At 45.2% G+C, this 25682-nt stretch overlaps 1 protein-coding gene across 1 annotated transcript in view; it reads right to left on the bottom strand.

Annotated features, from left to right (window-relative positions):
- SPAG17 (sperm associated antigen 17) overlaps positions 1 to 25682 on the bottom strand; it is a 354514-nt gene that overhangs the window by 188211 nt on the left and 140621 nt on the right. The window contains exons 11-14 of the mRNA XM_090053742.1: positions 17844 to 17981; positions 14523 to 14636; positions 7912 to 8062; positions 3695 to 3925 (exon numbers count right to left, since the gene is read on the bottom strand). Of these exons, the coding sequence (XP_089909868.1) occupies positions 3695 to 3925; positions 7912 to 8062; positions 14523 to 14636; positions 17844 to 17981 (634 nt within the window). The remainder of the gene's footprint in view (positions 1 to 3694; positions 3926 to 7911; positions 8063 to 14522; positions 14637 to 17843; positions 17982 to 25682) is intronic.

Genomic DNA, 25682 nt, shown 5'->3' with positions numbered 1-25682 from the left:
AATCAATTTGGTTCAGGGAAAGCACAGAAGTAAATCTGCCATGTATTAATTTCTGCTCCTATTATTCCAATAACTCCTAAGCCTAATAGCTTCTCTTTTCCTGATACTTGTCTTCCCAGGGGCTTAAAACCCTGATCAGTCCGAACAGCTGTCCAGTGCAACTCAAGCTTTCCATCTGACTTTTGCAAAACTGCTCAAAACTTAACAGGCCTCTTCTGCCCATCTTATGAGGCATATACAGCCTCTCAATGGAGTTGTTTCAATAGTGCATGCAGGAACTCATAAAAGAACCTCCTTTTCTTTCTAAGGTATCCTGACTCATCTTAAACCACTTGAGTATTCCAAAGGCATACCACAATATGGGTACAATGGAGATATTAATTGCCACAATTTTTTTCCTGGAATTTGATTAAGTTCTCAAGATAGATTCCAAATGATGAAAACACCCTTTTGGCTACCTTTTTGTGTCTCGGAGTGTTTCATCTTTGGATATCAGTTTAGTCACAAATATTTATATTTTTATTCTGATTCAGGTTCTTTGATTTCAGATTCTTCTATGACTATCAGGTTGGTCTGCCTGACTGAATTTCTGGGTTGGACAGTTAGCCTGGTATACTTATCCAACTCAAAGCTCACAGGGATAGAATTGCTTAAGGAGTTACAATTTTCATCAAAATTTGGACTTAAATTCCATTAGAAGTATGCAGTTTGAAGTTATGCATATAGAGTAAATTTGGGCTGATCTTTGCCTAATGTAGACCCATAAACAGAGTCCTATAGTGCCCAGCTCAATGGGTTAAGTCTGAGGCAAATTTACTGTGGACTCAGACTGTTTCCTTGGAAGAATATACTGGGATGTGTATGTATATCTGTATGTGTATATAACCATACACACTTTGCATATTTAAATTGGATTGAAAAATAACCACTAGAGAATCAACTGTTGGGAATAATGCTGCACTGGACTTCAGGAGAGGGAAAATGGATCAGTCAGTTCCATTTACCTGAAGAGCAAGATCCTGATTGCTCTTCACTGTGGTCTTCCTGCATCAATGCTGAAACCTCATGACTACAAAAATAACACCTTATCTTCTATATTAGAATTTACATGACAGAAAGGAAGTACATCGGATGAAGAATCCTCCAGGCACGAACTTCCTGATTTAGGATCAAACAGGTCTTTTACATCTGTGATTCTACACTTTGAAGTCTTCCTATTCAGCTCCAAATCAGATTAGAATGACAGAACTGCTACATACAGGCCTCCTGTAGAAATACTAACATCTGAGACTGCAAACAAAGTAGAATGGTTTGCACAGCTACAAACTATAAAATCATGCTTGGATACTCTCCTTGAATTTGGTTATTGAGGCCAAATTCAAGAAGCATCTAAGAGAATATAAGTTAAGATAAATTTATTTTAAGATAAATATTATTTAAATTAAGATAAATAAATTGTGTTTCTAACTATCGTCTTCTAACATATACCCTTGACCAAAATAGACTTCCTCTGATGCCATTAGTCTCATGACCCTTTCCAGCATCTAACATATTTACACAGTGCCTCTAAATTTGACCAATAAATCTGAATGCTAGGGTGTCTAAGCTGGTGTAACCTATACATTAAAGGACATAAGAGCAAAGCTGGGAAAGAGAGTAACAGAAGCAACTATCAAGATGATGTAAAATGTGCAAGTAAAGGTCAAGCACCTGCTATTTTAATTTTTAACTGTCTGCACTTTCTTCCTGGTTCCTGATCGGGCTGTGTGAAGTTTCGGGTGCTGATTCGATTTGTAGGAGATTTATGTTTAAAGTTATCATTTAAATAGCAAGTTTTCATTGTTTTACTTCTCTAAAATACATTTTAAATCAGACACAATATAAGAAGTTTTTCAATACTATGTATGTTATGCAAAGCTCTCCTATATAGACATTGCTTTTTAAATAAAGTTTAAATAAACTGTTTAATGATATCAGACAAAATACCCAGCTCATTCAGGATTTCTACTTAGGTACCCAAAGACCACCAAAAACAAAAATAAAACAGTATGCAGGAAACAAGTGATTAATAAAAAGTTTATACAAAGATACAATTGATTAAAAAGATTATAAAATACTCCAATAGGAAATAACGTGTGGCAGAAGGCTACCTCTGTTTCTCCCCCAAAACTCTGCTCTGTGACAGTTTGGTTAAGATGGGCCTTGCAGAGGGTACACACCTTACCCTATCTCTTTAGGTAACCTGAGCTGGATACATTCCTGAGGGAGGAAGGAACCTGCTCCCTCTGCCTATGTGACTGGCATCACATACCTGGGTGAGGGGCTTGCATTTCATGGGGAGCTAGGAACTGCCAGTCTGCCCAGCAACTAGTGATGCATTTCAAATTGGTTGGCTGACAGCCAACAGGTGCTGACCTCCATTGGACCACGTAAATGAGGTCATAAAGGCTATATAAGTTAAGGACTGCCCAGGAGGAGGGGGCAGCAGTCATCAGGAAGACACAGGGAGAGAGAAGAGCTGGAACATTTGAAATTTGCTCTCTCTCTCTCAAAACTCATGATCAAGGGAATCTCCACCTGCCTCTGGATGATACCTGTGACTAAGCTACCTGAGAGCTAACTAGATATATAGTTTGCAGTAACTCAGATGTGTGATCAAAGGCTACCCAGCCATGCCAGTTTGCTCTATGGGATTTCTGAGATTGCTCTACCCTGTATCCTATTCCAACCCTACCCCTTGTAACCAATAAAGTTCTCCTTTGTACCTAGTGTGGAAGACTTATTGGGAGTGGGTCTAGATTATGCCTTGGGGTCCCCTTGGTTTGGCTGACTAAGGGAGACCATTACTGGTGCTTCTGACTGAAGGAAGCATCCCAAGTTCTTGAAGTGAATCAAGTACCCTCGAGGGCTACTAGGTCTGTGTTTCCCAGGGTATGCAGAGCCAGAATCCAGCCCATCTCTGGGTGGTGGCAATGTTCCCCCAAGCTAGTGGGTGTGCTCCAGGAAGGGGGTCAGCCAGATGTGAGGTGCCCCCAGGGAGGCACTTGGAGCCTGGAAGGTGGTCGGGCATAGTGAGATGGGTGGCTCAATGCATGAGTGGCCCCTACTGGCCCACCACAACACGTAAAAGAAAAAATGTACAAAATAGCTGGTTTAAAATCTTCAGCTAGGAACAGGAATTACACAAACTGGTATAAATGACTGGAACCAGTTCAAATCTGTAACATAAGAGAAGTTCAGTGCACATAAACCACTTTCAAAATGTCCAAAACCAGTCTAAGATAAACCTGGATGGATATAGTATCAGACTTAACTGATTTAGATTACACTGTTTTACTGAACTTCTGTCCCAGATCCCCTTTAGATTCAAGTTAACTCACAGTCCCCCAGCATCCTAGGATGCTTTGCACCTCCACTGGAAATCCACCCGCATGGGGTGGGTGGGCTAGTCTTGGCCCGAGCTGTCTGCTCCAGATGAGTGGGAAAGTGTGCTCTAGCACCCTTTGGTTTCTGGCCTGGGCCACTGCAGGTATGTGGCTGCACTTCTGGGATTGAAAATGAATGTCTGTTTACTTGCTTATTGGTTCAATTAATGCAGCTTAGACTAACCTGAGAAGATTGAACTGATTCAGCCTAGGGCTTTCTGACTGTCTGTACTTGGCCTTCCAGAGTAACATTAATAGATGTGCCATACCTGAGCCTTCAGGAATTTTCTCATCAGGAGCATTTTCCATGATGGATAGTTGTCTCAGCTGTTTTGCAAACCTGGCTGGATTATCCCATGGGATATAAGATACTTCATAATCACCGCCAAGCATCAACCCTGAACTCTCCAGTAGACCAGAGTCATCAAGCTCAGTCAGCCTCAGGCTCTCAAAAGTAAACACTTTGAAGGCTCTTTCTACTTCAGCCCAACTCAAGAGTTCTGCAAGAAAATTAAAACCATTCATAGAAAGTGTCCTTGTTGTTCAGTAAAAGATGAACAGCAAACTGACTAGGTGTATTGTCCTTGGCATCTCTGCTAAGCCTGACAAGGAATATAATGGTGATAATAATTTACTTTAACTTGTCTCTTTCTGGAATCCAATTTCCTGAATCCTAGAAGACTGCAATTGCACACTGAATTAGCACCGTTAAAACTGGCATATATTACACAGTGCTACTTGAAAAGCTTTTCATACATATTGAAAACACTGGATAAAGAAATGTAGAAAAGTAGGGTTGAAAGGGATCTTCAAAGGTCCTCTGGTCCAACTCTAAATCAGAACTATCCCAATCACCCATGAAGTGAGGGAGCTCCTGTCTAGCCCTCCCTTGTCCGCCAGCTGTGGCAGGGCAAAGCCAGCAGGCAGCTCCCTGCTGCTCTCTTTCCCCTCCCTTCCCTGCTAACAGTCACCTGCAGGCAGTGCAGGGCTGGGAATAGAGGTAGTTCAGGCTGCTGCAGTGCCCCCACCTGCTGGCCAGGGCTGGTACAGGCAGGATTGATTTTGCCCCACCCCCCTCAACCCCTGTTGGGTTGGGGATGGGGGGTGGGGCAGTGAGCTCTAACTCATGGTGCTTTGTATAAAGTGCCATAAGTTAGAGTGTGACCCTAACATCTGGAGGTACCCTAAGTCAGTTGTGGAGCTCTGCTTCATTTTCTTGCTGCTGAGCTTTGTCCCCTCCAACATCCACATGTTCTGGGCTTCAGAGCTCTTCTTAAGATCCCCTGAGCTAAAAACAAGCAACTGGTTTGATGAAGCCCTAATTAGGAGAGGCTCAACTATTTATATACTAGACTTAAATAGCAATTAAGTCAAGTTCATTTGAATAATTCACTGGTACTTAATGTGGGATAATGGACTTGTAAGTCTGGGAGAGCTGCAGTTTGGTGCAAGACAAGAAGCTGAAATGTGAACCAAGCCAGTTATCTGTTTTTAGTTCTAGCAGTATGTATGTGGAGTGTAGGGGGCAAGGGTAGGGAAGTTCTGAGCTTCCAACTGTTGCCCTTTACAGCACACATAGGTTCTTGAAAACCTCCAGTGATGGAGATTTCACATCTCCCCTAGGCAGTCTATTTTACTGCCTCACTGCTTTAACAGGGAAGATGTTTTTCCTGGTATCCAATCTAAATTTACCACATCTATTTCTTCTCTCCTATCTGAATCCAAAATTAGAGAAATGGCCAAAAACATTAACTTGAAGGAAAGCTCTCAGCTATGGTGTAGTCCACTGAATGCCACCAGAACTGATATCTACTGGCTGGTACCATATACAAATACGAAGCACTTTTAAAAAAGTTGCATCTTAGCAATAATTATTATGTATATGCTGACAACTAAAAGCAATATAATTAGTGTATATTAATTTCAAGCAAAGCATAATGTGTCTGCAGAAAATGGCATCAAGTAAAAAGAGTTCCAAGATCTATGCCAAATGACAGTAGGAAAGGAACTGGGGGGGCAGGGAAGTTTTTTATTTTGTATAGCCATGGTGTGAACATTCAGACTTTAGAATGCATTTCATGTGGCTTTTCTAATTGTTTCACACTGCACATCATTCTTGCACATACAAACAGGGTAGAAGACCACAGTTCTTGATGGAGAAATAAGCTTAACTTGCATATTTGAATAAAAGACTACTGTAAAAGCTGTTGTACTATTCATGCAAGAAACTCAAAGGGAATGCAATTTGACAGCCATCATTATTTTTAAGTAATGCTTGTTGATCAACATAAAGCTTTACCTCAGTCCAAAAGTTATCGCACTATATATCTCAGTGGTTTCAAAACGCTGTTATCTGCATTTGGATTGGCATGAAAGGTCAAGTGATTAACATTTTTTGCCTTTCCTCTTTTAACCTCAATAGCAAACCTACATAACCTATGAGTTCTGACACATTGTCAAGATCCAGGCCTCAGTCCTTTGGTCTCCAACAAGCATTGTAACTGGTTTGCTCACAATCTAGAAACTGACATTTGGATTAGCCAAAACTTCATGCTAGATTAGGGTGTGAACAAGTGGATTTTACAAAAGGGCTGGTTATGGAAAATAATCTTAGATTGGGTGATCATCAACTGATTCAATTCAGTATACTTTACAATATAGACCAAGGGGTGGGCAATTATTTCAGGCGGAGGGCCACTTACTGGGTTTTGGCAAGCCATCAAGGACTGCATGACAGGCAGCCAGGGGCAGATAAATATTAATTTTCTAAACTTTTTAGGGGCCCTACAAGCTGGATAGAATGGTCTGGTGGGCTGCGTTCAGCCCATGGGCCGCATTTTGCCCACCCCTGGTATAGACAATAGTGTCCATAACTAGGATTTTGGACTTCCAAAAGAGAAACTCTGAGAAACTAAAGAAACTCCAAGATGAAAGTAACAGAGTTGGCTAATCAATCTATATTTCAGCCAGACATTTGATACCGTGCCTCATGAGAAACTACGAGCTGGAGTGGAGAAGATGGGGATTTATACCATACTTTATAGTAGATAAAGACTTGGCTAAGTGGGTAGGTTATACTTAGGGGTCTATCTAAATGGCAGGTGGATTTACCAATTTTCACAGGTTGATTGTGGCCCAAAGCTCTAATTCTATGTTCATTTCATGGTGGCTCCACCCTTTGGTGCTCATTAATGGAGAGACTCCACTCCTCAGTGCTGACTGGTGGAGAAACCCTGGGCAGGGGGTAGAAGGGATGAGGGGGCAACTGCCATCTTCTCTGCTGCCCTTCTTGTCACACCACTAGCTGGTGCCTTCCCCTCCTGGCAGTGAGGACTGTTGGCTCCCACTGGGGAGCCAGACTTTTATTTTAAAGGTTTTTTTATGTTGATTTTGTGGTTTCTGCAAAATCTAAAAAACCATGAATTAAGTAGGTCCCCAGTTATACTTTAAGAGGAGAGGGGCTACTTGTGGTGTTGTTTAAGTCTTGGGGCATATCTAGTTAAGTATTTTCATCACTGACTCTGGTGCAAGAACCAGATGTGTCCTTACAAAATTTACTGGTCACATAAATTTAGGCAGTATTGCCAATACAGAGGAAGATGAGTTTATTATCCAGGGGGTGCATCTACACATACAATTTACAGCACCTGAATAAACTGTGTAGCTTATTGCTCCGGAATTAATAGCTCCTGGACATACCATTTGAAGGTGTGCCTCGGAGCAATTAACTCTGGAACAATAAACTTTGCAGTTTATTCAGGCACAACATGTGGAGCCAAAGCAGAGCAGCCCTGGCTGGTAGAAAGCCCTGGGGGTCAGCCTGCCAGCCCAAGGTTGCTCTCCCTGGCTCAATGTGCTGGGGAAGGCTGGCTGGGACACAAGGGAGCTTCAGTGTGGAGCTAGCTGGCATGCAATCCCCACTCTGAAGTACCCTTGTGCTTCAGCCAGCCAGGCAGCATTGACACATGCGCTGCTGCCATTTTTTACTCGATAACAGGATAGTGCTTGAATTTACAAGTACTATCCTGCTGTGGAGTAAATTTGTTTACTCTGTTTGTTTTTGCCTTCCTTTACAGCATGGAGTATGGTCCATCTGACAGTGTATTGTGAACACCTGCTATTACAAATCTCCCGCTATTACAATAGCATAAATATTATTGGTACCCTTATCTCACTTGCTTTCTTTCTGTGGCACTTAGTTTCTCTTGCATGCCACAGCCACAGAGCACCTACTAGAAAACCTATGAGGCTATTTTGTAGGCCTTTCTGGGCAAAGTTGTCTGTGAATGCAGGGGAATAGAATCAGTGGGCCTTCCAATCCTGCATTCCTACATTCCAAAGAATGGGAATTGGTGACTACTGGCTAGTACAGAGGTAGTTTTAGTTGGAAAAATCAAAAACTTTCCCCCCAAAGAATGGGTTCCCACTATCTCACAGGAATCTATCCTTAAATAACAACAAAACAGCAACAGAAAAGAGAATTCACCATTGGTACAATAATGCATGAGCTCATGGACTCTGGCCAAACGTTTAGTGTTGTTCCCAGGCGAAGGAAGGGGGAACCGAAGAAGTTTCACAAGTGGAAGCTTGTCCATCATTTTCTGTTCAATCTTTTCTGGGTTTAAGTCTTCTTGGACCTGGAGCAAGGAGTGAAATTTAAAAAACAAGGTAGAGTTTCATAACAAAGGATTTCTCAGCATTCATTTAAAATATAAGGCAAAACATTTAAGTATGTGTTAACTCTGAAGTCAGTGGGACTTAAGCACATGCTTAAGCATAGCAAATGCTTATACTTCTTACTAAATCAGTGTAAGTAGAAGATGAAATGAGCTGTTTTTCTATTCTCTTCATTGTGGGGGAATGGTAACTTAGTAGGAAGAAAAGAGAATAGCTGACGGAAGGTAAAATTAATAGATGTTTGTTAAAATCACAAAGACCATTTGCCATTATTAAACAGAAACTGAAAAGTTCCTGGAATATTAAAATTATGTATTGATGTAATCTGTGAGAATACAAAGAATACTTCTTTATTAGCTTTTTTCTTCCACATAATCTTATCTGATCTACACTATTAGCTATAGTGGCAGCCTCCACAAGAGAGAGGTCATAAAATTCAGTCTCACTGGGTATGTCTACACATGTTTTTACATGTGCCTAAATGGAATGTGCATTTGTCTAATGCCCATTAAAGTGATAAAGGTATGTGTCTAAGGTGCATTAATGCGGTGTGCAGACTGATTTGGTACTAAAGTTAGTGGCCACCATGTACTGAAGGAATGTGTCTCTGCTAAAAAGTTTCTTCCTCCTTCACCAGCCAACCATACTATCTGCCTTCTGTTGGAATACCTTCACTACCTGACAACTCCAATCTGCTTCCAATTTTGACTTAAAATGAATTCTAAAACCCCATAGAACTAATTCTATATAAAGAGCTCTGTCTTTTTATGCTGAATACTGTGTTTGTCTATTCTATTCTATTCTAGTTTATTCACTGCACTCATCACTAAAGCATCTCCTTATTCACGTGGGCACCACTGACACGGCTCGGAGCACCCCCAGCCAGGTCATGAGGCGCTACAGGGATTTGGGAGCGGGGCTTAGGGGTCTGGGAGCTCAGGTGGTGTTTTTGTCGATCCTCCCAGTCTCAGGCTATGGGCTGACGAGGGAGAGGAGGATCCATGCAGTGAACCAAAGACTGCGGCGCTGGTGTTATCGGGAAAGCTTTGGCTTCCATGACCACAGCCCGCTCTTTGGAGAGAGAGGCAGCGAGCTGCTGGGAAGAGATGGCCTCCACCTCTCTCCCCTGGGGAGGAGGCTCTTCTCAGCCAGACTGGCTGACCTGCTTCACCGGGCTTTAAACTAAGCCCGCTGGGGGATGGGGGGACTACTGCCACTGCTGGCCCACTGAGCAACACTTGCAAAGCCACCAGACCAAGGCACTTAAGGGAGCCCACCCCTGCCCCAGCCCTGGCACAATCTGTGGGCAAGGCAAGAGCCCCCCAAGGGGACACTTGCCTGCCTGTACACTAATGCCAGGAGCCTGGGCAACAAGCAGGAGGAGCTCATCCTCCTGCTCAGTGCAAAGAATTATGATGTCATTGGGATAACGGAGACCTGGTGGGACTCCACCCATGACTGGACCACGGGTATAGAGGGCTATACCCTGTACAGAAGGGATCGTGTTGACAAAAGGGGTGGGGGTGTAGCTCTCTATGTGAAGGAAAGCTACATGTCCCTGCAAGCTGATGTTGGTGACCAGCATGGACAGCTAAAGACCCTCTGGGTAAAAATTCGTGGGGAATACGGCACAGGGGACACAATAGTGGGAGTCTACTACAGACCTCCCACTCAAAGTCCTGAGCTTGACCAGGAGTTCGCCCGGGAACTGACTGAGGCCGCTTGCTCCAGGACCTTGGTTGTCATGAGTGACTTCAATTACCCAGACATCTCGTGGGAAGATCACTCATCAAAATCCGAGTGGTCGCAAAGCTTTCTCTCGTGCGTGGATGACCTCTACCTGACTCAAGAAGTCTATGGGCCAACAAGAGGCAAAGCGCTGCTCGACCTGGTACTGGCTACAGGGGACAACCTAATCAGCAACCTAGTGATCGATGGGAAGCTGGGTGACAGCGACCACAAGCTGATCACCTTCACCCCCCGCCGTACAGCTGGCAAGTTAGTCAGCAACACAGAAGTCCTTGACTTCAGAAAAGCCGACTTTGACAAGCTCAAGAGGCTTGTCGGTCAGGCCCTCAGGGACCGTGACCCCAGGGAGATGGGAGTTCAAGAAGAGCGGTTGCTTCTCAAGGAAGCGATCCTCAATGCACAAGCTAAATCTATTCCAACACAGAGGAAAGGCAGCAAGAAGGCACAGCAGCCCTCCTGGCTCTCCAGGGACCTAGCAGACCTCCTGCGGCTAAAAAGGAAAGCCTACAAAGGATGGAGGACGGGATTCACCTCCAAGGAGAATTATTCTGCGCTGGTCTGGTCCTGCAGGGAGCAAACCAGAAAGCCAAGGCTGAAACTGAACTCCAACTAGCTTCAAGCATCAAGGACAACAAAAAGTCCTTTTTCAGATATGTGGGGAGCTGGAGGAAAAGCAAGGGCAACGTTGGACCCCTGCTAAACCAGATGGGGCAACTGACAACTGACGCCCAGGAAAAAGCCAACCTATTAAATAGGTACTTTGTGTCAGTCTTTCATCAGTCCCATGGGACGCCCATGCCTGCTGTGGGACAGGGAGATCCAGGTGATGGGGATCCCCTACCCTCCATCAATGCTGACCTCGTGAAGGAAAATCTTCAGAAGCTGGATACCTTCAAGTCAGCCGGCCCTGACAATCTGCACCCTAGGGTACTCAAGGAGCTGGCGAGCGTCATAGCCCAGCCCCTGGCATGGATCTTTGAAAACTCCTGGCGCTCTGGTGTAGTGCCCGAAGACTGGAAGAAGGCCAATGTGGTGCCCATCTTCAAGAAAGGGAGGAGTGGATCCGGCTAACTACAGGCCCATTAGCCTGACTTCTATCCTGGGGAAGATCTTAGAAAAGTTTATTAAGGAGGCCATCCTTGAGGGACTGGCCCAGGCTAACATCCTAAGGGATAGCCAGCACGGGTTTGTTGCGGGTAGGTCTTGTTTGACCAATCTCATTTCCTTCTATGACCAGGTGACGTATCACCTGGACCAGGGAGAAGAGATTGATGTCATATATCTTGACTTCAAAAAAGCTTTTGATCTGGTATCCCATGATCACCTCTTGGCCAAACTGCCCAGTTGTGGCCTTGGCTCCACCATGATCCGCTGGCTGGGAAATTGGCTCCATGGTCGGACCCAGAGGGTTGTAATTGATGGGAGTCACTCATCGTGGTGCCCTGTGACCAGTGGGGTCCCTCAAGGCTCTGTCCTTGAACCCATACTGTTCAACATCTTCATTAATGATGTGGACATTGGAGTTAGGAGTGGACTGGCCAAGTTCGCCGATGACACCAAACTTTGGGGCAAAGCATGCATGCCAGAAGATAGGCGGGTGATCCAGGTTGACCTGGACATGCTCAGCAAATGGGCAGATGAGAACCTGATGGTGTTTAACACCAAAAAATGCAAGGTTCTCCACCTTGGGAGGAAAAACCTGCAGCATCCTTATAGGCTCGGCAGTGCTACGTTGGATAGCACTACAGAAGAAAGAGACTTGGGGGTCATCATTGACCACAAGATGAACATGAGCCTCCAATGCAATGCTGCGGCTAGTAAAGCGACCAAAACGCTGGCTTGCATCCATAGATGCTTCTCAAGCAAATCCCGGGACGTCATTCTCCCCTTGTACTTGGCCTTGGTGAGGCCGCAGCTGGAGTACTGCGTCCAGTTTTGGGCTCCACAATTCAAAAAGGATGTGGAGAAGCTTGAGAGAGTCCAGAGGAGAGCCACGCGCATGATCAGAGGTCAGGAAAACAGATCTTACGATGATAGGCTGAGAGACATGGGACTCTTTAGCCTGGAAAAGCGTAGGCTCAGGGGTGATCTGATGGCCACCTATAAGTTTATCAGGGGTGACCACCAGGATCTGGGGGAACGTTTGTTCACCAGAGCGTCCCAAGGGATGACGAGATCGAACGGTCACAAACTCCTGCAAGACCATTTTAGGCTGGACATAAGGAAGAATTTCTTTACTGTCTGAGCCCCCAAGGTCTGGAACAGTCTGCCAGCGGAGGTGGTTCAAGCACCTACATTGAACACCTTCAAGAGTAAATTGGATGGTTATCTTGCTGGGATCCTATGACCCCAGCTGCCTTCCTGCCCTTTGGGCAGGGGGCTGGACTTGATGATCTCCCAAGGTCCCTTCCAGCCCTGATGTCTATTAAATCTATGAAATATTTTGAAGCTGAAGCTGGGCTTCCTTGCAGGGAAATAGAAAGTAAGGAGAGGGAGGAGGAAGAGTGGTGAAGGACTGTTCTGATATCGACTGTAACTGTTTGGCTACCTGAGATGCTGCTGGTGTTGCTTACTAAGTTATTACCTGCTGTCGTTTAAAGTGGTGGACCAGGCTGAGGCTGTAGGGGAGGAGGAAACCTCATTGGGGAACACTACTATGTCATGTAGAGGCCCCAGCACCAGTGAGGGCGCACCTTAACACACCCGCACAGTCAAGTCAAGAGTGTTGCTTGTCAGTAGCTTGAGATGCAGTTCCCCAGAAACCCCTGCACCTATCTACTTGTAACCTGGCAGGCTTCATGGCCTCAGCAGGGGCTACCATGTCTCCAGTTTTCACCCTACTGTGCCTTCACACACACGACACAACTTTTGCTCATCAGCAGCTTGAGGCGAAGTTTCGCAGAAATCTCTGCACCTATATCCTTGAAACTTGGCAGGCTTTGTGGCCTCAGCAGGGGCTACTATGCCTGCTGTTTTCACCCCATTGTGCTTTCACACCTACAAGTGACATGAGTTTTGCTTTCAAGACTTTGAGCTGCAGTTTCCCAGAAACCTCTACACCTATCTCCTTGAAACTTGGCAGACTTCATGCCCTCAGAAGTGTCTACCATCCCTGCTGTTTTCATCTAAGTCTGCCAAAAATAACAAAGTTATAGGCAGTTTCATGCTTCCCCGTTATAGCCTATGGACAAAATGTCAAAACAGCATCAAAACAGCGAACCAGTTTCAATTAAACGAAACAGAACAGTGCTTTCGAAACTAAATGAAACTCAAAATGAAACACTGTCCCATAGAAATGGCAAAACAGAAGTTGAAACGAAATGGTGCTGTTTCGCACAGCCCTATAACATAGTCCACCTTATTGTTTACATGGAGATTGCACTCAAGGATGCTAAGCACTATGCCCAGACCACTCAAGACCTGTTTCAGTGTACTTGAAATGGAATGCTCCCATGGCTTAATTCAGGACTTCCTAAAATGGGGTGCAGCACATTGCCCTCACATCAGGAAGAGATTGGGGTGAGGTGTTGCTGGAGTCCCTTGGCTGGCAGGGAACACTGAAGAGTCAGGCAGGGAGCAGATGCACAAGGGTGGGGGTAGTGGGGGAGGATCATGCCTGGGACAGTTGCAGCTGGTTGATCTGGGGGTAGGGGGAGTCTCAGAGCTTCACCTGTCCTTCTCCAGTCATGGACTACTGGGAGCAGCTGCACAAGGTGCTGGGCTTGGACAAGGACTGCTTAAGTAAGGAGACGGAGGGGGAAGAGTGCGGAAGGACTGCTCTGATATCGACTGTAACTGTTTGGCTACCTGAGATGCTACTGCTTAAACAGTTGCTTATTCCAGTACCTGTTCTCTGCCCACTCCCTGTTCCTCTTGGTGTACCCTGCTACCTAGGACCAGGTGCTAGAAGGAGGAACTTGCATGCCACTGATGCTTTCTCCAGCTGAGCTCACCATTCTGTGTAGCCACTTCTGCAACCTGGAGCTGGAGCAGGGTAAGAGAGGCTTTGGGTCTCCACCTGTTCCTGCACCACCTAGGGACAGCAGTGCCAGGATGCAGGTTTCTCTTTCCAATGCCTGCTCCTAGCTAATGTGGGACACTGTTGTGGAGGGAGTGATAGGCAGTGAGCAGGTGCTGGAAGACAGAACCTGCATACTACTGCTGCTATCCCTTGCTGATCCTGGCCTCTGCACAGCCATGGCCCATGGTTGGAGCAGGGCAGGAGCAACCCTGGAGCTCCCCTTAGGTCAGCCAGGGATGGGACAGTGGCTGAATGGAGCAGGGTAAGACTGCAACCCCATGTCCTCATAGATTTACCCCGGATGCTTCCAGAGTGGTTTTACCACTATAGTTCCAGGTTTGGCTTGTCAGTGTAAGATAGGATAGGCAGAACATGCTCAGGACTGTCCATGGTGTAGAAACATCTGAAGATTAACATGGTACACGGTATGCCAGGATCTGCATTATCCCTGGGTGGCTTCAATCTGTTCTGGATGATCCTTAGACTTTTGATATGTGGTTAAAGTTGCCATCAAGTGGACAAGTTTGGGCTCTTCTACTCTGTGTTGTTGAAACAGTACTCTGAATTAATGACCTCTCTGTCCTTTCAAGTGTATTACTATTCACTGCCTGTAGACTTTAAGACTGCTGATATAAGACACAGAAGTATACCTTTAAGAGGTGCAGCCGCTGTGACATAACGTCATGGTAATTTAGTAGAAGAGGCCACTGGGGGAGGATTTTCATTTCTTCATTGTCTTTAGGAAGAAACAAGCTGTAGAGATTCTGTTAAATAAAAGGGCAGATGCATTGAAAATAAGTAAGCAAACTTAAGAAGGGGCAAAAGGTTTTTTTTGTAAGGTATCTTTTATTCAACCAAATGTTAGACACACTTTTGGGCATAAATCACCATTCTTTAGATCTGGGAAAGAAGTAGACACAGCCTAAGCTAGATAACAGAGAAACACAGTTTACTTTTACCTCCATGTAAATGAAAGCAGAAGCAGTTTCAAAAAAATGAAATGATCAGAAGCAGTTTCAAAAAAATGGAAGTGCAGCTGAACAGACACCCTAGTTGTATAGAAGACCAAGGCCAGTCAAAAGGGAATCTCACAATTATGAAATCACTGAAGCACAACTGAAAGATGGGCCTGGAATCAAAAATTAATGTCCTTTCTGGGTGTGTCTACATGAGACAATTTACTGCATGGTAGACTAATCTACTGCACAGTAAAGCATTGCTATGTAAATGTGCACAGGAGCTACTTTGCAGTAGATTAGTCTACTGCAGTTTTCTACTAACTGGAAAGACAGGTAGTAGATTTACTGTGGTTACATAGCTGATCAGGAGCAAATCGCTCCTGATCAGTCCAGGTAGCAGCGGAAAAGAACTCTCCCCTCCCTTGGGAAGCTACTTGTTTCCCATCTGTCCTCTGCCCTGGCAGCTGCCTACTGCCAGGGTCAGAATCATAGAAAGTTAGGGTTGGATGGGACCTGAGGAGATCATCTAGTCCAACCCCCTGCTCAAAGCAGAACCATAACCAACTAGATCACCCCAGCCAAAGATTTGTCTAGCCCGGTTTTAAAAATCTCCAAGGATAGAGCTTCTGCCACCTCTCTGGGTAACGCATCCCAGTGTTTTACTACCTTCCTAGTGAGAAAATTCTCTCTCATATCTAACCTAAACTTTCCTTGCTGCAACTTGAGACCGTTGCTCCTTGTTCTGTCATCTGCCACCACTAAGAATAGTCTAGTTCCATCCTCTTTTGAACCCATCAGGTAGTTGAAAACTGCTATTAAGTCTCCTTTCAGTCTCCTCTTCTCTAGATTAAATAAACACAGTTCTCACAGTCTTCCTCGTAAGTCATGTCCTCCAGCCCCCTCACCATTTGTCACCCTCCGCTGGACTCTGTCCAATTTGCCCACATCCTTTTTTAAAGTGTGGGTGGCCCAAAACTAAACATAGTACTCTAGATGTGGCCTCACCAGTGCTGAACGGAGGGGAAAAACTATTTCCTTGGACCTGCTGGCAACATTCCTACTAATGAAGTCCAGTATACTGTTAGCCTTCTTTGCAACAAGGGCACACTCTTGGCTCATATTCAGCTTATTGTCCACTGTAATACCCAGGTCCTTTTCTGCAGAGTTGCAGCCCAGCCATGCATCAGCCAACCTGGTGCATGGGATTGTTCCATCCTAAGTGCAGGACTTTGCACTTGTTCTTGTATGAGATTCTATTTGGCCCAATCCTCCGATTTGCCTAGGTTATTCTGAATCCTAGCCCTACCCTCCAGTGCACTCCCCCCACTTCTCCGGTTGGTGTCATCTGCAGACTTGTTGAGGGTGTATTCTATGCCATCTTCCAGGTCACTAATGACGACATGTCACAATGTTGCCTCCCCCATTCAGTAAGGGACCCACACTTTCCCTAATAGTTCTCTTGCAATCATCATACTTGCAGAAACCCTTCTTGTTACCTATCCCTTGATAGCTGCAATTCCAATTGCGCTCTGGCCTTCCTGACTTCATCCCTGCATGCCCGAGCACTGCTCTTATATTCTTCACTATTTATTTCTTCAAGTTTCCACTTCTTACAAGCTTTTTTCGACTTAATTTACTGAAGAGTTCCATGCTAAGCCAAACTGGATTTCTGCCATACTTGCTAGTTTTCCTGTGTATCAGGATGTTTTGTTCCTGCACTTTCAGTAAGGCTTCCTTAGAGTATAGCCAGCTCTCCTGGACTCTTCTCTTCCTCAGTCTGGCTTCCTAAAGGAATCCTGCCCGTGAGTTCCCTGAGTGAGCCGAAGTCTGATTTTCTGAAGTCCAGGGGCCTTACTCTGCTGCCCTTCATCCTTTCTTTCCTTAAGATCCTGAACTCAATCATCTCGTGGTCACTGCTGCCCAAGTTGCCATCCACTACTACATTCCCCACCAATTCTACCCTGTTTGTGAGCACCAGGTCAAGAACAGCATGGCCCCTAGTTGGGGACAACATCCTGGTGCAAGTACTGGAGCAGCCAACACTCCAAAAACTTCCTGAATTGCCTGCACACTGCTGTATTGCCCTCCCAGCAGATGTCAGGGTGAGTGAAGTCCCCCATGAGAACCAGAGCCTGTGATTGGGAAACTTCTGCTAGCTGTTTGAAGAAAGCCTCGTCCACCACTCCCTCCTGGTCTGGTGTTCTATAGCAGACCCCCACCATGACATCACCCTTGTTGCTGTCCCTTCTAACCTTAACCCAGAGACTCTCAACAGGCCTATCTCCAGTTCCATACTGGAACTCTGAGCAATGATATAGCTGTTTTACGTAAAGTGCAATTCCTCTTCCTCTTCTCCCCAGCCTGTCCTTCCTGAACAGTTTGTACCCAGTTCCTGAACAGTTTGAACCCAAGCAGTGAGCTCCAATCACAGAACACAGGTGAGGACAATGTCCCTTTGTCCTCACAGCAGGCAGCTCACAGCCTCAGATCCAAGATCAGAGCCAGGGCAGGAGCTGCCTGCTGCAGGGGCAAAGGGACATTGTCCCCACCTGGGCTCTGCAATTGGAGCTGGCCCCAGTAGCAGGCAGCTGCCTGAGGCAAGGAGGCAGGGTGAGAGGCAATTGTAGACGCACTGTCAGGGAAAGCTTACTGTGCAGTATTTTACTGCACAGGAAGCTTTCTGTACATTAATTGCACATGCAGATGTGCCCACTGGGCATTAAAAATAATGGACTAAACACAGGCAATGACTAAAAAGCTGGTGTCTACTTCTTTCCCAGAGCTGAAGAAAGGTGTTTTCTGCCCCAAATTTTGTCCAGCTTCTTTCCCAAACATATAGTTGGTTCACTGGTGATGTGTAGGGGCACATGCACCCCCTGAACTTGGCAGTGCACTCCCTGAAAAAAGCACTGCCGATGCTGCCACTGGTGCATCATGGCTGTAACAATGCTTCAACCCAAACCAGATTTATTGATCTATCAAGAGCTCTGAAAATAAAAAGACAATACAAACCTTTTTTCCACTCTCAGAAAGGACAAGTGAAGGAAGGATAGAGACTATGTGATCTGCAATGCTATGATCCAGGCCATCTTCTCGGGGCTCTGGGACTACCAAACTTGGTGGTGTAATGTCTTTTTCAGTTGCAACAATCTACAAAGAAGAAAACATACAAGATTTTTTTTACAGCACTGACTACTAATCAGCTTAATTTAAGAGTATCAAAGTATAGTCACATATTCATAATTTCTCAAAAATCATTATCCTCATAAGTTCTCTCTTAGTATTGGGTGAAAAAGGCACAAGTAAAACATGGAAATTTCCATTGGAAATTTCCAATACTTGGCTTCTGATTGAAGGTTAAGGTTCTGGAAAAGTATAGTAACATTCTTTCACTATTTTATGGCATTATGAAAAAGGGAAATAAAACCTTTCTGACAGAAAAACATTTGAAAAATTTAATGTACTGGGACAATTAAAAATGGCTGTACATAAGAAACTGAATCTGATATGAATTGTCTTTAGTAAAGTGAAAGGCAAGGCTTTTTGTAGATATAACAAGCTCATACTTTCTCCTTGTCCCAGATGCAATGTTGCCTGCATTTCCTGCTCTGCCCTAGCCAGCTCTCCTCCCCAGGTGTCTGTGCTTATCTCACCTTCCTTTTCTTGATTCTACTCCATCTGCTGGTAACTAGAGAGAAGGAGCATCTAGTTAGCAGAGTTCGTGGCTTTGCTGTTATGCTTGATATTCCTCTTCTTTCCCGCAAATAAGTTTTCTGGGTTCTTCTTCCCCAGGCCAGTCTTTTCCTTTTAAAGCTTCCAACTTAGGGATTAGCAATCTATAGCCCACAGGCCAGATCTGGCCCTTGGGGAGATCCAGGTTTGATCTTGCATGGGGCACTGAGGGCATGGAGCTGCCCCAAGCCACCTGCTGTTTCATAGTATCTGAGTTTATGCTTACTGCAGAGGGATTGGGAATTTTATAGCCAGCCACTCATAGGTGGGGACAGGCAGTGTTACCTCTCAGCTGTGTTCTTGGGGAACCCTGGCACAGTATGCAGTCTGTCTGACTCACAAAGGACTCAGCCCCCCCACCCACAAACAAGAACTGATTAGAGGAAGGACTTACAAAAGACAATGCAGTGGGAGATGCATCTAAAGCCCTCTAGACAAGAGTGATAGGAGTGAGGCAACTCCCCTGGTCTCATTTACATTGGAGATGAAACCGGATGACACCTCATTTACATGGGAGATGGGACAGGAAAGTACCTTCACTAGCATTCAGAACGGAGAACAGAGATTCCAAGGCAAGGACTGCATTGAATTCTGGGACCAGAAAAGCAGGGGAACACTGCATGATGCGGGATCTCTGCTCCAAATATATATCAACCAATATCTACACACACTCAGCTCAGCATTTATCAGACCAATTGTAGTAATGACTCCTTTTTTGGTGCCCAAAACACTGAATCTACCTGTCTGTATTGTGAGCTCCCTTAAAGTAATGGCACCCATAGTCAGGAGTGATCTGTTCCTATTACCCAGCATATGAGCCATCCTTTACCCATAAACAAATCTAGTGTTCTCCCTTGAGCCATTGTTAGTTCTCTACAAAAACTCCTACCCAAACTCAAGTTTTTGTCCTGGTGCTTGGATCCAAAAGCTGCACCAGTTTCACTCCTTTTCTGCCTGGAATCCCTCCACTGGTCATGCTGAGGGCTCTGCCTGTCTGCAAGCTCCAACAAACACCTTGGAACTTCGACTGGTTCAAGCTTCGCTGAGTGGTGAGATCCCAACTCTTTCTCTCTCTCACTCCAGGAACCTTTTACTCTCTTACTCTATGCACAGCTTTCTAAACCTGACATTTGCTGATCAAACTTGATCTAGACTTCCCCAAATACCTAACTGAAACTATGAAATATTATAACTGTTTCGTTTGTCTCTCTTGTATGGTTATTACTACTGGTATCATCATAAATTCATATACTTGGCAATACATAACTTTTATGGTCAAGTTGGTTACTATACTCTCTCTCTGAACCTCACTTAGTCTTCCTTCCCCTTGACCTCCCCATTTGCTTTGCAGCATTTGTTCTTTTACCTAAGTCAAAGATCCTGTAATGCCCAAAACTATGGTGAGGTCTGCTCATCATGTGAGTCACTACTAGGACCATAGTGACAAGAAATTGGGACGTGTTGAGTTTTAAGGTGTGTGAGGGTATCATCTGAAAGTGCTGATCAGACCCAGCCTGCTCAGATGTACTCTGCTAGTTAGTTAGTTAGTGTGTGTGTGTGTCAAACTGCATTTATTACTGTCCTTCTGAAATAAGGGATGAACCAAATTCAAGGCACATGTGGGTGTCAGCCTGTCAGTACTAAATAACCCGGCCTGACTCAGATGTGTTCTGTTAACCCATGTGCTTGTGTCAGACTGCATTTTATTGTTGCCCTGATGAAGTGAGTTCAAGGCATATGAGGATGTTAGCCTGTCAATGCTGAATAACCTGGCCTGGCTCAGACATGTCTTGTTAACCTGTGTGTGTATGTGCATCTGATTCAGTAATTGGAAGAACTCAGCCCCATTGAAACTGAGTCCTGAAAGATGGCTCCATTGGGGGTGAGGACTTGAAAAAGGGAGAGATACAGCTCCATATAGAAATACAAGTAACACAAGCAGCATATTTAGAACTACAGAGACCCCAGAAACGTACCCCTAATAAATGAGCATACCCCAAAGTGATGGGCAAATCTGGTAACAGCAGAGACTTTTGCTCCACAGTGATGGCTGGGTTGTAAGCTGTGACCCATGGTGGCACAAGGCCACTGATTTCACTTCAGTTTCTGAATAGGATCAATACCAAATCTGCCTTTTCTGTAGTCTGATAGACCTCCCTATATTATCTGCAGGCTTACTCCAGTCATTTCACCTGGGTCTCTTCTCTTCCTATTCCAGACAGAGCTCTTGCCTTTCCCCAGCCAGAGGGCTTTCTATTCCCTGCCCCCCCCACACCTTCCTGCTGCTGGGGTTCTTCCTTTTGCTCTCAGGGGTATGGCTTCCAGCCCGTCTGGCTGCTCCTTTAAGGGCCCTGTCCCTTCTTCCCTCTAGTGGGGACTGAAGAAGCCCTGGTAGGGTGGATAGTATCTTTTACTGAAGCAACTGTATGGTTCAATGTTTGAGATAGGAGACAACCTTCTGAATGCAATGCAGTCTTCTACAGGTCACCTCAACTATACAGGTCACCTGAAGAAAAACACCCTCCATTTGAAAGCTTGCCTAAGTTTATCCCAACCATACAGTTGGTGTAATAAAAGATATCACCAACAAAAAGCCTTGCCTCTTGCATATGTCCTAGATTAACATGGCTATACTGGGGTGGGCAGGGAAACCCACAGCCAAAGTTAGAATGAGCTGGGGTCAGAAGCTGAAGCCAGAGCCAAGGTAAACCAAGAGTCACAGCAGAAACACAAGTCAGAGCTGAAGGTCAAACCAGACCATGAGTGGGGACCAGAATAAAGGACTACCAAGGATCTTAACACAGTCAGAAGCCAGGGTCAGAGCCAGGAGTCAATAGGCCACCACGAAAAAAGTATATAGGTGATTAGGAGCAAAGACCTTTGCCCAAACAAGGAGACTGGGACAGGACCTGGCTTTTAAAGGTTAAAGCAAGTGGGGCCTGCTGCCTGTGACTTCAGGGGATAGGCTGCCCTGATTGCTTCATTCAGCCCAGCTGGAACCAGGGCACTGCTCTGGCCTTGGTGAAGGTGGTGCTTGTTCTGGGGATGACTTGCCCTAATCTCTTGGTTGGCACCTGATGGGTCCATGGTTCTGGCTTGGCCTCAATACAGTAATCCCATTTCTAGGGCAACCTTTGGGTGTTTTTGGACCAGGTTTCTCTGGGTGGGCCTGATGGAATGCTCAGATTATGTAGGGGCATGCACATTCTCTGCAGGTTCCCGTGAGTGGTCTGCTGGCCTACAGCCTTCCTAGTCAATTAAATATTGAAGTCTTTCCCACATTCTTCAGATGTCAAGGGCCTCCTTGACTATAAACTTATCATGCCCCTGGACAAGCACAGGTGAGGGAGGGGGAGTGGAGGCTCCTGGAAAGGGGTTTTCAGTGTATGGTTTCAACAGGGAGATGTGGAACACAGGGTAGACCTGCATAGAATAAGGAAGCTTCAGGCAGAAGGCCACTGGGCTGATAACTGTGGTGATTGGGTAGGGTCCAAAGTATTAGTGATTGAGTCTGGTGGAGGGATGGTTGGTTTTCAAGTGCAGGGCAGGTTATACCTTGTCCCCTACTTTAAACACAGGGACTTTGAAGTGGTGTTAGTCTGCATACTGCTTGTAAGCCTCTCTTGCCTACTGAAAATAGCTTGTCAGGTCCTCATATGCTGCATGTGGGTCATCAGGTTGACAGTTGTAGGGGTTGGTGAGGCAGAGGGTACAATGGAAGTAGGGGTGGAGGCCATAATTAGCATAAAAGGGGCTGTGCTGGGCAAAGAAGTTGGTCCAGGTTGCTGTAAGCTAACTCAGCTGGGGTAGGAGGGCGATCCAGTCATCTTGATGGAAGTTTAAAAACGAGGCACTGTAGGTACTGTTCTAACACCCTGGTGAACAGAGCACCTCTGATACCTTTCTGTGTCCTGCTAATGAATTTGTAGGCCTCCTTGGTTCTATTTGTCATACACCTGCTAATGCTTGATAAAGTGTGATTAGCTTTGCTGGTGATTTCGTCACACTGATGACTCATGTTCATCTTGGAGTCCATTATGACTCCAAGATCCCCGTCTGCTTCTGTGTTGCTGAGGGAGTCATTTCCAAACCAGTAGGTGTGCTGGATATTTTTACACCCTAGGTGCAGCATTCTGCATTTGTCCTTGTTGTACTGCATCCTATTGTGTTCTGATCACTTTTCCAACCTGTCCACGTCTGCCTGTAATTGTTCCCTACCCTCTGGACTGTTCAGTTTACCCCACAATTTAGTATCATCTGCATACCTGGACTGAGTACACTTCATGCCCACATCCAACTCACTAATGAAGACATTGAAGAGTACAGGTCCAAGGACCAAGCCCTGCCCACTACCCACCTCCTTCTAAGTCAATACCAACCCATCTACTACCACTCTCTGGGTGTGACTCCCAAGCCAATTTGCCAACCACTGGACTGTGCAAACATCTAAGTCACAGCCTCTTAATTTATTTATGAGACTGGGATAAGATACCATATTGAAAGCCTTCCTAAAAACCAGGACAACATCATCCACCTCTACTCCTGCGTCTAAGTGTTTTGTGACCTGGTATCCTGTGTCTGACAGTGGCAGAACTGGATTGTCTGTAGAGCAATTTATCCCCTATTCATAGATTGTAAGGCCTCAGAAGATCACTGGGTCCAGCCCCTTGCACCAGACAGGAAAAATGACAGGTAGGGTTAGGTGACCCCAGCAAGATGATTGTCCAGTTTCCTCTTGAAGATTTCCAGGGTAGGAGATTGCATCACCTCTGGAGGGAGCTTATTCCACAGTCTGAACATCCTAACTGTGAGTAAATTTTTCCTAATGTTGAGCCTGAAATGGTCTTCCAGGAGTTTGTGGCCATTACTCCTAGTTTTCCCTAAGGGCGCCCTGGTGAAGAGTTGCTCACTGAGCCCTTGATATACTTCCTTGATGTAGCAGTAAGCTGCTTCCAAGTCCCCTTCTCAGATTTGTCTTTTTCAGGCTGAAGAATCCCTGGTCTCTCAGCCTTTCCTCATATAGCTTGCCATGCAAACCTCTAGTCATATGGGTGGCCCTTCAATCTATGAATCTATTAATTCAATCTATGAATCTATACATTCATTCTATACCATCCCTGGCATCCACCATTTATCAAGTGACAGATGCCAAAGGAAACACTCCCAACCATGCAGTTCAATAGCCATTCATAGATATATCATCCATGGATTTATCCAGTCCCTTTTAGAACATGGCTATGCTATCTATCTCCACCACCATCTGTGGTAATTAATTCCAGAACTTGTATAAATAAAGTATTTTCTCTTCTTACTTAAAACCTATCTCCTAATACTTTCAGGAGGTACCCCTAGTTCAAATATTCTGTAACTTGGTTAACAACAGTTGCCTTTCACTTTGGTCTATGCCCTTCATGATTTTAGAGATCTCTATCATTGCCCTGATTCAGCCTTTTCCTCTCCAAATGGAAGAGTCCTAGCCTTTTTAGTTTTTCCTGGTATGGTGACTGCTGCAGGTCCCTGATTATTTTGGCTGCTCTTCTCTGTACCCTTTTCTACTTGTACTATATCCTTCTGAGATGTGGGGCCCAGAACTGCACACAGTATTCAAAATGTGGGCACACCATGGATGTAATGTTCTCCATTTTGTTTTCAATTTCCTTCTTAATGATACCCAACATTTTACCGACTCTTTTGGTCACCCCTGCACATGGAGCTGACATTTTTAGAGAACTATTTACAATGATTCCAAGGTCCCTTTCCACCTAGTTCAGAACCCAGCATTGTGTACGTAGAGTTGAGGTTATTTTTTTCAGGTGCATTACCTTGCACTTGCTGACACTGAAGTTCATCTGTCAATTTTCTGCCCACTCACTTAGCTTGGTGAGATCTTTTGGCAGCTTCTCTCTATTAGCTTGGGACTTTACTACCCAGAATCATTTAATATCATCTGAAAACTTGGAGATTTCACTATGTATCCCTACAACAGAGACATTGAGGCTTCTGTTACTTTAAGGAGAAAAACATTAAGAGAAGCCAGGCAATGGCAAAACCTCACTGCCCAAGCAGACGCAAGGCCCATCAGGGTAAAAGGTTGCACCTGCTGTTAGTCAGGAGAACTCAGCCCAGGACAAACTCATAGCAAGTTGGAGACCAGAGGCTATGAATGCTTACCTCAGGCATTGCAGTCTACAATAAGACAACAGGGCAAAGCCTGGCTTGAACAGCAAGAGGATGATACAGCAGCAGTTCTAATCTGCCATGGCAACCAGCCATTAGAAGACACCTCACTGAAGGGGCAGGGCTTAGGCAGTATATAAACCCCAGGCTTGAGCCACAGAAACAGTCTAGCTCTGCAAGCTGTTGGGTAAAGAGTTTGGGGCCAGGAAGACTGTAGGAGAATACTTGAATGACTTTAGAGCTGCTCTAAGGACTGCCAGCAGAATACTGGTACTTTACAGAGGGACACAACCATGGGTGAGGGGAAGCCTTGCTCCAAGACAATGAACTATTGGTATTATTTACTATACCTAGAACAGGTTAAGTTTATGTTACAGGCGGTGTACTGTTTCCCTTTGTTACAGTTTACAACTGGTGATTTGGGTTTGGGACTGTCAGGGAAATCCAGAGGTCCCAGTAGTGCCAGAGTGTCTTGGCTAGGGGCTCAAGACACTGGCCAGGCTTAGCCAAAGGGTTGAAGCTAGGTAAAAATGGCTGAAGCAAGGGCCAAAGCAAAACCAGACTGGGGGCCCATATCACCTGTATCTCCCTTGTCCATGTACTTGTTGACACCCCCAAAGGAATCCAGCAGATGGGTGAGGACTGATTTCCTTTTACAAACCCCATGTTGACTTCCCCAGGAGATCATATTTGCTTATGTGACTGCTGATTTTATTTTTTATTAATTCATAGATGTTAGGGTTGGAAGGGGCCTCAATAGATCATCAAGTCCGACCCCCCGCATAGACAAGAAAGAGTACTGGGTTCAGATGACCCCAGCCAGATGCCCATCCAACTTCCTCTTGAAGACCCCCAGGGTAGGGGAGAGCACCACTTCCCTTGGGAGCCCATTCTAGATCTTGGCCACTCTAACCGTGAAAAAGTTCCTCCTAATGTCCAATC

The sequence above is a fragment of the Crocodylus siamensis genome, chromosome 1, assembly GCF_052110815.1.
Source record: "Crocodylus siamensis isolate JL-2025a chromosome 1, ASM5211081v1, whole genome shotgun sequence".
NCBI lineage: Eukaryota > Metazoa > Chordata > Crocodylia > Crocodylidae > Crocodylus > Crocodylus siamensis.
The sequence above is the reverse complement of the archived record's forward strand: the minus strand, read 5'-3'. Positions and strand labels throughout refer to the sequence as shown.